General features: G+C 35.7%; 1 protein-coding gene across 1 annotated transcript; it reads left to right on the top strand.

Moving 5' to 3' along the window:
* The first annotated feature begins 726 nt into the window (after positions 1-726).
* Positions 727-11,668, top strand: LOC137399831 (TAF6-like RNA polymerase II p300/CBP-associated factor-associated factor 65 kDa subunit 6L). The gene is made up of 9 exons (XM_068086069.1): positions 727-1,055; positions 2,374-2,602; positions 2,807-2,925; positions 3,502-3,579; positions 4,376-4,477; positions 5,890-6,008; positions 9,012-9,147; positions 10,337-10,432; positions 10,716-11,668. Exons 1-9 carry the CDS (start codon positions 882-884, stop codon positions 11,205-11,207), a joined length of 1,545 nt encoding a protein of 514 aa, XP_067942170.1. The 5' UTR covers positions 727-881; the 3' UTR covers positions 11,208-11,668.
* Positions 11,669-12,048: the final 380 nt, after the last annotated feature.

Genomic DNA, 12,048 nt, shown 5'->3' with positions numbered 1-12,048 from the left:
ATTTGAATCTAAATGCTAATACTTTTTAAGTTCGATTGTGTGAATGCCTGAGCGCTACAAACTTACGCTTACTTTATTTTAGAAATAAGATAGATCAAACAATTAGTAAACAAAATTTAACAATATAGATTAAACAATCAACATTACATTGCAAATGCAAAGTAACTACTATTTGATCATTTTATCAAAATGTTTAAAAACTGACTACTAGGTGTTAAGAAGAATTTTCTTTCAACGGTGGACACTTAGTACTTGACACTTGGCTGCTGCAAATGTCTGTTAATTGTTTGATCTAACTACAGACACATTTAAAACCTAAAAAAAACATTTATGACAGCGAATATGAGCTCTTCCTAAATCGGTAGCTTCAATGCCAAAGTGCAATATGCCCTAGAAATTTGTTTTCGGAATTTTTTATGTTTCATAACTGTGGCATACCGATAAACGATATTTGGAGGTCATTTTTTTGAATAAATTTTAACATCTCTGGAAAGGAGTTAATTCTCTTAAATAAATGGGCCTTTTTATTGGCGCATTGTTATGCGCAACAGACTTGAAGTTCTGTAAAACCTTTTCATTGGCCTGGAAAAAAGATTAAACCTTGCCCTAGATCAGCCGTTAATTTTACTTTAATTTGTGTATGCTTTTTTTAAGTCGGAATTAGTGATTTTCATGAGTAGTGAACTCACTTTACCTGTTTAGTAAAATATATAGAAGTATGCAGTGTATGTTCTATGTTGTAGAAGGTTGCTATGGGCATTGGCTGTTTTGTTATTAAAATTAAATGTTAAAAGCATTGAACTTAGCGACTCTAAACTTGCTAAACATTTAGCTTATAATTAGAAATCAACTTGTGAAGTTTTCAATGCTGGTCAGTTTCAATGATGATGGAGAATCTCCGGCGATCAACCTCCACTGACAGTGAAAGAAAATATCAGCTCATCTCTGAAGCAAGCATTAAAATGTTTGCTGAAAGCAAAGGTCATGTTGTCTCAGATAAGGTTGTGAGAATTCTCAATGAAGATGTAAATTACCGACTACGAGAGATAGTTTCGGTAAGTTTCATGTATTTTTAAGGTTTTTGCAAATGTTTAAGTTGTTTATAAGGTTGCCTCAAGCCCTCCATTTTTTATTTGCGGCTTTGTATCGTGTATCCACTCTTAATGCTGTTTGATAGAAATATTTTTATCAATTGTACTGAAACTAGTTATTTATGTCACAGCTAAAAACAGATCATTACAGGAGTGTAACCTGCATATACAGCTGATAAAGAATATCAGAGGCAATATTTAGAAGGTTGTGATTTCTTGTCAGAGTTTTACATGATCGTTCTAAAATATTTTATTCATATATAGGACAGTGTTAATTTGTTTCTGGCAAAAATATGCCGTAGAACGACTCTTCACATATCTTCATTCAAATGACGGCTATGTTTCTGTATAAAAATATGGTTTTTGAACTAAGCTCGACCAATTAAAGAATACATGAAATTAGCTCGATCAATCAGAGAATACATGAAATTAGCTCATTCAATAAAAGAATACATGAAATTAGCTCACCCAATCAGAAAATGCATGAAAGGGTGTGAACTAATGACATGTATAAAAAGAGGTTTTAGCATATTTTTTGTGGTCCTGCTGTTCTAGCAGTATTTAATGCGTTTTCCGATTTTTGTGTATGAAAAATGATCTGGAGTCAACTTAGACACCTTTGCCGCATTTGAATGGATGGAGCTCATTAATCAGTTTGATTAATTCTTTTTTAAATATCGACATTTTCGTTCTCTGATTTCTTACATGATAACTCTATGATTTTTATGTTACCATCTTTTCTCTTTATGCTTGTGGAATGAATTTAACCTGTTTAATTATTAACTGCTTATATCGCAACTCAGTAAGATATGACATAGTTCTATGATAGAATTTTGAGAAAGTTTTAAATTGATTGTGTTTTGGTTAGACATAAAATAAATGCATAGAATAAAGCTTGGCTGACTGTACCGCTAGATGTGGGCCAGCTAGATTGCCGGTAAAGTGTGAGGTACTAAACTGCAACATATAAACCTTAAAGAATGTGGAACAGGTGAATGCGTCTGTCTCAACAACAAATTTTTTGACAAAATTAGCATTACTTGTAATTTAATTTATTATTTTCATGTAGTCAGAAACGGAAGAGGAAGTTTGATTGTTTTTTTCTTAGATTATGCTAATTTCGGAACCCGCATAAAATGAGGTATTTATTTTGACTCAAATTTTTCTAAAGTGGCGAAATGTGACAGTGACATGAAGTGTGACAGTGACATGACTTGTGAAAGTGACATGTGACAGTGACATGTGACAGTGACATGACATAAAGTATGTTATTTCTATGTAGGAAGCATCACAGTATATGAAAAGAGCGGCTCAAAGCTGTTTAAAAGTTACCGATGTGAATCACGCTCTCGCTGACGCAAATGTTCTCCACATTTATCCACATACTCCTACCAGCTACACTCATGTCCCTACACACAAGTTGTATACTCCCGCTGACACTATTGTATGTCTCTCAGATGTTGTTACATCTGACTCCGTCTCTCTACCTGCTCCTGATCTGCAACACAAAGGTATGAGATTGAAACATAAATAATCGATGTTTTGCACTTGAGCTGATGAGCTTTGCATTTTGATAACAAGTTTAAAGATTATCCTCCAGAACCGGATATCATTGTTCAAATCTTGCTCTGGTTTCCATATGATTTGTTGAGAAGTGAATGTCATAGAATATTTTGTGTTGAAACTTGAATAGTGTTATTCTTTGTGTTTTATAGCCATAGATCTCCATCCAACGGATGCTCAACCTATCGATGCCACCACACGACGCACCCTGTGTCAATATTTTACTGCCATCACTGAAGCTGTAACAGGAGGACGCGCTGAGCTCAGAAAGGTAGTCATGAGTGCCAATCAGATATAATATATCTGATATTATTATCTGATATAACAATCATATTATGATTGTTAGCTCATCATCCTAACTGACATTCTAGTAGAATGAAAATAGCTTTTTCTTAATGTAGGGACTGTCCTGAGGCAGCATGAATTGTGTTACAGAGCTTTCCTTGATTTCTAAACTAATTGTTATATTTTAATTGAAAATAAAATAGAAACAGACATTTCTGCTGTCTTTATATATATATATATATATATATAAAGAAAGCAGTCTCTATGTACATGTATATATAGAGACTGCTCGACAGCAAAAGTCTATATAAATATATGTATATATATATAGGCTATATATATATATATACATACATATATATATATATATACATGTATGTATATATATATAGGGACCATATATATAAAAATGTTTATATATATGGGTATATATATATATATAGTCTCAACTCTATATGTGTAATATATAAGTATACTATATGTATGAATAATCACTTTGGTATTTTCCCTGGCCTCTTTTTGGCAGTTCCTAGTTTGATTATAACAATGATTGTTTTCACAGGTGGCTCTAGCAGATATTATTTGTAATACCAGGATAGGACATATACAACAAGAGCTTCTTTCGTTTACGCATAAATGGGTAAGTCAAGATTTTTCCTACGCTGAAAGGTGTACGCTAGTGGCATAGGCAGGTGTATGTATGAGGATACATGATGTGCCAGCTGTAAAAGCTGACCTTGTTAGTTGAACTAGTACTAGACATTCACTTATACTAAACCTGAGGCCATGGAGTTGTCCCTGTAGATCTGTAGCCTGCATAATTCTGTGATAGTCTGTCCTGTTTGTCCCAAAACCAGCCTATAATTAATATTTTTATTCTGAACAAATATTTAATTTCCTCAGGCAATCTTCTCTTCTGCTAGTTGCCCAGCTTTTCATGAGAGGTCTACTAGTTAGCTAGTGTATCAGTTCACATTATTTTTTATTTATAACTCAGCAGCAGTTGTTATATTCTTGTATTTACTCTTTTCAACCTGTGCAAGTCATTAGTAGAACATTAAAGTGACAGCAGGGAGTAATAACAGGGATTATCGTCACAAGAGCTAGCTATTGCATGTATCGAGGTTGAGCAGAAATGTTTGTTATGTAATAAGTCTGTATCAATCGCAGAGGTTTTGACATGCTGATCAATTTGTGGACTACTTGCTTTTGTTAGACATCTAGTTACCATAAAACTTCTATTTTAACGCCACCTTTATTTTAACGCCACTCTCTATTTTAACGCCACCCTCTATTTGAACGTCATCTTTAATAAAGCGGCACTACCGAGGAAGGGTTGAAAATTAGAGTGCCATGGCATTCAAATAGAGGTTTTAAAGTATCTTACTTATTTCACTACCGACTTTATCACTGTACTCTAATGTTTACTGTGTTAGGTGGTCTCGTGCATTAAGTCGAAGACATCAGTGCACAGAGCTCTAGAACTGCTGGATGCTCTCACCAACAACAAATCATTGAGTTTCTCTAGTAACAGTAAGGTAAGTCACTTCTGACAGGACAGAAGTGAGACTTGACAGCATCACATGTGTGGTGTAGGTAGACATGTTACTGGGGGTGGTACCAATCATTGCTTCTTTCGTCTTAACAGGTTAACATTTTAGGTATGATTATTGAATACTGTATAAGTCCGACAGATTTACCTGATTTTTCTTCATCATCAATACTCACCCTGCATCCTTCAAGCAATTTTGCCTACAATCAGACATTTCTGGGGCTTAAATTGTCTTCTGCATAAACATTAACCATTCTCCTGTAAATCTCTCTATAAACCTTTCAGCTATCAATAATTTTATTAGCTGATCTTCGTTCAAGTCTGGTTGAACAGAGTGTCTTGGTTGATAATTTTGCAAAGCTTCAAGAAAACTGACCACATGCATAATCTCCAAAAATAATTATGAGGGTCATCAGTAGAGATTATACAAACTTTAAAAAAAATTAGGTTTTGACTTATAACACAACACTTTATAAAAAAAATTACCTTTTTTATTGATATGCCCTTGTACTTGTACTGCCATTTCCAGACTCGATATTGTCTGTCAATGCTGGGGAAAAACTAGCATTTTTGCACTTTAGAGCTAGTAAATGATCAAGAGTTAACATTTGTTACTTTCAACATATTTATGTTTCTCTCATTGAATAACCATAAGCACTGTTCTGTAAAAACATCAGTTATGATAATAGAAGTAAGGTTAGCATTACAGCAGCAATTGTAAATCTATTGGAAATTGGTAGCTGAGTAGTTTTCCCTGAGCAAAAATACATTAGTCTGCTCACAATGGATTGTATGGAGGCACAAACTAAGTTGGTCACATTTAATTCGCTCTTGTGCATGTTTATGGAGGTTTTTGAAGATGTACTAGATGTGGTAGATTTATCAGCAGTTCTCTCATGAAGTCTGTGTTTTCTCTAATCGCATACAAGTATGTAATTGTGTGAATAGAGGAACTTTTGGTTAATTTTTTTTTTTGGAAGCGTAATACTGTTTAGGCTGGTCCTGACGTTGCTTAGCAAAATGGTCTCTTAACTTGAGGGCTTCTCATGTATTTAAAGAGCATTATTCATTTATGGATAGGAAAGACATGGTCGTTAGAAACGACTTACTTCTGTCATTGAAAGCTTGCATTTTTGTGTGACTCATGTTTCTATTTAATTGATTCTCGTATCAGCAGTTTCTAAATTCGTTTTTCACCATACCTACATGTAGGTGGTATCCTGGTTCACAGGACATGGCTTGTTCACTCTCTTATTGTTATGATTTCTTGTAATCAGCTGTGTTGCCTCGTTCTGTTTTAAGGCTACCAGGCTATCATTGGTAACAGACACTAAATTTTGTGTAATAGCTCTGTTTATATCTGTTGTATGCAAACACTGCAAATTTTCTCTATTGTAGGTGGAGACAATTACAGATATCTTAGTGAATAAAATATGCCTCGGCAAGCCTTATGGAGAGATGGTAAACATGCTTGAGCAGCAGCAGTATGCCTCCTCCATTCTCTGCAAGTGCCTCCAGTTAGTCATGCTTTCAGCTGTTTTAGAGCTCATTGTAATCCCATACTGAATGTTAAGTTTGCTGTGAATTCTCGTCCTTTCAGCTGCTATGGATGTAGCATTCTCGGTCCTGTTGGCCATGGGAAGTTTACAAGCTGTTGAATAAGCCTTGTATTGCTGCAGCATTTTTATAAAGGCATTTGCAGGAAACTTACAAAAAAAATGGTGTTGGTTATCATGAGAAACAGATTTTATTTATATTCGCCATACAAACTCTACAATTGGCTACTGCTGTCAAACGGATTTATGTTTTAGTTTAAATTTATTCGTTTTTACTATATTTTAGTAGACGTGCTACCGATTGGGATGGCTCCCTATCATGCTAAAAAGTTTTTTAGGCAAATTTTTTATATTTTTGGGATGGTCAAGCTTAGCATTACTTTTGCTAAAAGAGGACCCAACTCCATTGTTTGAAAACAGTTTCTTCGAGAAAGTTTTTTAAAATGTTGCGGACATACTAAACTATTGCTCTAGCGATTTCAATATATTTGTTGCAGATGTCCAGGCTTAGTGATTCTTTTGCTAAAGGAGGAAGCAACTCCAATGTTCTAAGACATAGCTTTTCTGAATAAATGTACAAATCTGTTTGATAGCATCAATATATACTAGTTGAATGAATCAGAAAATCATGACCAATATGTTCAAGAACTGAGAATGGAGTCTTACAATAAAATATTAAATTGGGACATGTCTTCATCAGCATTATAATTTTTACTGTAAGCTATGACCTACAATTCGTGTCCTAGGTAAATGAGGTATGTGTCTTTATTATGATGTTTGCCAGTCTGTCATGATATCAGATATCTACAAAGATTCTGGACAAGTGAGATAAATGCAATTGCTGATTTTCCCTTTTTGTTATTTCTTATTTAGGAGCATTCATAGTGATCAATTGCCTTGCACTTTTGCTTTTGCTGCCAATTTTCAAAAAATATGTCAGATTGGTAATACGAGTGTGATGCAATAAGTAACGACACTTTTCAATTTACAAGCTTTTATTTGAATCATATCATGTTGCACAGCATATTATTCTCTACATAGGCTGCCTGCATCTCGATAGACTTGTTTCAACATTTCACTCGCTTTCTTAATGCAACTAGAATAGTGCTGCACGATAACACGATATAATTCGATGTAACGATATATTTCAGTGGATGATTTTATGTTGGGTCAGTTTTCAACTCGATATGAATATCGAAGCCAATATTTTATCGAAATATCGGCCTATTTTATTTTGCAAAACTGGAGTTGTGTATTCGCCTTATTGTAAAGAGGGGACAGCCCCTGTTTTTAAACCAATAGGTATATTCTCAAATCGTTCATGTTAAAGCCTAACGCTATATATCGAAAGAAGACAACTCCAATGTTCGATATTATTCGCTATTCGATATATTTAGAGACCAAATAATCCAATGTATGTGCAAAGATATCGTGCAGCACTAAACTAGAATAGAAGGTTTCTTGAGTAGTACGCAGTTTTTTAGTGTGTTCTACAGTTGAAAAGTCATGTCCGTGCAAAGCATCCTATATGGAACCAGACAGATGATAGTCACTGGGAGCTAAATCAACTCTGTAAAGTTGATGTCTGAGATTCTCCCAGTTGAAACTGGTGATAATGTCTTAAGTGATTTTACCTGTGTGTGATGCATTGTCTTGCTAGATAATGACACTTTTTGACGTCATTCATCTCCTTTTGAACTTAGTTTTAGTGTGAAGGTGGTCTGGCACATCACTATATGTACTGCTGTTCACAGAATCAGATTGAACAGAAGTAAAAATGGTACCCTTCATACCCCAAAATATTGTCAACATGACTTTTTTCTCAGATCTGCCAGCCTTGAACTTTTCGACATCAGTAAGCGTGCCCGGCACCCATCCATAGGACATTTTACTGACCAAGAGGTCTTCCTTCAGAATTTTTTGTGCTGTGCCAATGATAATGCTAAACTGAGTTGCTACATCTTCCACAATAAGCTTCCTGTCACTTATCCCAAGAGATTCAACTTTAAGTATTGAAGCAGGGATACTGACACTGGTAGTGGCAACACCATGCCGTCTAGGATTGGGATTTTATTGTAAGACTCCATCCTCAGTTCATAAACATATTGGTCATGCCTTCCTGATTCATTCAACTAGTATATATTGATGTAATAAGACAGATTTGTACATTTATTCAGAAAAAACTACATCAGAACATTGGAGTTGCTTCCTCCTTGAGTAAAAGAATCAAAGCCTGGAAATCTGCAAAAATGTATTGAAATTGCTAGAGCAATTGTTTAGCATGTCCGTAACATTTTTAACAATCTTTTGTCATCCGTTACAGTTTCATGTCCCGTTTTGAAGCATTCAATCCATTTGTAAACATTTCTGCTTATACACTTACACCCATACACATTTAACATTCTGCCGTGTATTTCAGCTCCACTCACTCCTTCAGCTTTTAAAAATCTTATCACAGCCATCTGCTCTTACAATGTGTAACTTTTTAGAGGAGCGGCCATCTTGGTTATGTGATCACAAAAAGCAGAGGGATTGTTACGAGTTGTCTTTACATGCAGAGATTACCAAGACCTGTAGTTGGACAGCGCCCAAAGCTCTATTGTCTAGTCTAAAAAGATTTTATAAAGTCATTAGTGTCTTTACTTATTGACCCACCCTCATAGTAATATAGCTCAGGTTCTGATTTAACTCTGATACTGGGCTTCTAGGTGTTTAGTTTTTCTGGTTTCATCAATAGTGATTTAGGATTTAGGTCTGGTTGTATTTTAAAACTTAATTTTGTTCAAGGATGGTGTCATTTATGTCATGTACGAAAATTAGACAAGGCATGGTTGACCTTTCAACTTTGTCCAGTGATCAACTAACTTTTTAAATGCAAGGCTCGGCAGCTAACCTGAGACACGCTGTGTAAGTCTGACTGCCTAGTACTTAGCATGGGTCAAGGTTAAACTTTATTTGTTATAGAAACGGAAATTCTGTAATCAGGCGGGCAAAGACTGAGATCCTTATTAAGTGTAAAAGAATTGTACAAGACAGCCCTGAGTCTATCCATGAACTACTGATTGGAGCTCTTGCTGTTATTATCGCTCTGCAGCCAATGGTGAGCTCTTTACAAATGGCCACATAAGTGGTGTAGCCTGCATCGCTAGTCATGCTTGTGATCCTGAACTTCCCTCTCTATAGCATTCTTTCAAATTGTATGACAAGCCTTCTAAACACAATATTCATTGGTCGACCCCACATTTATTATACATAGTACTTAATGTTCATTGGTCGATCCCACATTTATTATTCATAATACTTAATGTTCATTGGTCGACTCCACATTTATCACGTATGATACTTAATGCTCATTGGTCGACCCTACATTTGTACTCTATGATACTTAATGCTCATTGGACCACCCTACATTTGTAACAAATGATATTTAATGTTCATTGGTCGACCCCATGTTTATCACGTATGGTACTTAATGCTCATTGGTCGATCCCACGTTTATCACGTATAATAATTAATGTCCATTGGTTGACCCTACATTTATTATATATGATAGAATTCGAAGGCTAGCATTAAGAGAAGACATTTTAGGGTCTTGAGTTTGTTTGTGTGAGATCACATGGTTACAGTTGAGCTCTCCATTCCATGGTCAGTTTAGAGAGCAATGGAAGGCATCTGTTTTATTTCATATAGTTTATAGATTTGCCTGCCTTTTTTTAATTGCTTATTAAAAGTTGAATCAGTGTGCGGAGAATAGTTATTAATTGAGGTTACATGGTTTTGCCAACAGAATTAATAGCGTTAGTTTTAAGTCAAGGAATAGAGGAATTGCGTTTACAATTTTTGTTAAATAGATCAATAGAGTTGTCGAACATCCTAATAATGAATTAATAAAGCTATCATTCTTTCATGAAGCAGCCGTGGTTTAGTGGTTAGTACGCTGGCTTAGGATTAGTAGGGTGGTGGTTCAAGACACCCTTGGTGATGTTAGGAAGGACATCTAACCACAATTTCTTCTGTGCCACGCTGGTAAGGGAGATAACCCTTTCTTTTGTGCCACGCTGGCAAGGGAGATAACCCTTTCTTTTGTGCCACGCTGGCAAGGGAGATAAACCTAAGACAGGCAACAAAAAACCACCTCCGTATCCTCCAAAGAAAACTCATGAACTTAAGTAGATCATGACAAGAGCGGACTACTCTTAACTAACATACTTTCATGGTTTGGGTTACTAAATCTGTACATATTTTCTCTGCAGATTGTATTTATAGCTATCGTTAAGCATTTTCCACAGGATCTGATACAACTAGATGCTGTCATGGACAGAATTCTGGAACGATCTTCCGAAGCACATGATATGCAGTCGGCAATTATATCGTTGCTCTCCTTAGTAAGTCTATGAATTATACATGGTTCTTTTTTCTGATCAATTTATCCTTAGTAGCATAACTTTATGATTTTAGTGCACTTAATGAGTTAGTGCTGATGGTTAGCCCCATTCCTTCTATTTATGGTGGTTGATATAATTTCAACATTTGTCTTCTTTGTCTTGAAAGATTTCACCTATTCTTCATTAGCTAAAATCTACTGCACTTCTTGCATGTTTTTCAAAGGTCTAATATGGAGCGACGCAGGCTAAAGCTAGAAAGGTGTTTTCATCTTTTCCATTTTAGGACTGTATAAGCAGTGTCTTGGATGAAACTGATGCAACGAGTAAGGATCTGTCTCAGCAACATGAACAAGAAATTTTACTTTTTGCTGAGATCTTGCGTCGGCATCTGCCTGTTCATTGTGCCTCTAGGCTGCCTTTTTCTGCGGATGACAATTCTCAAGGAGAGAAAATTAGTCGCGATGTGCAGTACCTTAGAAGAGTTTTATTGGGGCGGGCGCATGGCGCCCCCATCAGTCACCCTTCTGACGACTTTCAAAATTTCACGGCAATAAGCTTGCCATCCAGGAAAATGAGACTAAACTATGGCATAGAGAGAAAGGTATTGAAGAGTAGGGTATTGCCTCGCAACAAGCTGGCAATTAGAGAAAAGAAGTCTGTTAGCAACGCTGAGGGTGTATATAATGCTTGGGAGGCATTGAAGCAGGCTAGGGTCACTCAGAGGTCAGCAAAGCCCGCTTATGCTATGCAATCTGTGCTGTTTATGACGCTTTAATGTGAACAATGACTTTTCTATACTCATTTCCTCTGCTCCTGACTCGATTGATATTTTTGATTATTTGTTGGTAATTTTTTATTATTGGCTCTATATATACTACAGCAGTAGTTCAAGGAGACACTTTTAAACCTATATACGAGTATATGTTTATCTGTTTCCAGTGCACGGGCAATATTTTGATGGTTGTACACACTCTCTTACACTATAGATGCAGACCAACTACAAATGCTTTCAACTCAATCAATTTACTTGCCAACTCAACCAATTTACTTACCACTTAATACCAAGTACGTATAATACGCCCTTTTTATTCCGGATTTCTACATCAAAAGTTGATGTATGTGAGAAATTCTAATGCGCAAAATCAGCTTCTGTGTAACGGAAATCAAATTATGTGACAAATTTTCTTGGTACGTTTGTGTATTTTACCAGTCAGTATAATACAGGGAGCGAAGTTGCAGAAGAACTCTGCTTACGAACCATGTTTTTCAGGCTATAAGACGGACCAGAGTATAAGACGCAGCATCAATTAATGTGTCCATTTCAATGATCGTCCATGTATAAGGTGCTTTGAATTAGAAGGCGCAACAAGTGAACAAAAGTGTTTGGAATGAGTCAAAGTTTATTGAACAAATTCCTAACTCTTAAAGATACTCAGTTGGAGGCTAATGAAGAAAAATACAAAATCGTTGTTCAGTTGAAACAGAGAGATAGGACACAGGCTGCACTCAATTATTAGCAATTGAGTAACCCACGGAAAAACAGACAGCATAACATGTGCAGCATAATAGCCTTACAATGCTTATATACAGCCTCATTCAATGATGCAACGAATGAT

This window comes from Watersipora subatra, chromosome 7 (genome assembly GCF_963576615.1).
Source record: "Watersipora subatra chromosome 7, tzWatSuba1.1, whole genome shotgun sequence".
Classification (NCBI taxonomy): domain Eukaryota; kingdom Metazoa; phylum Bryozoa; class Gymnolaemata; order Cheilostomatida; family Watersiporidae; genus Watersipora; species Watersipora subatra.
The sequence above is the reverse complement of the archived record's forward strand: the minus strand, read 5'-3'. Positions and strand labels throughout refer to the sequence as shown.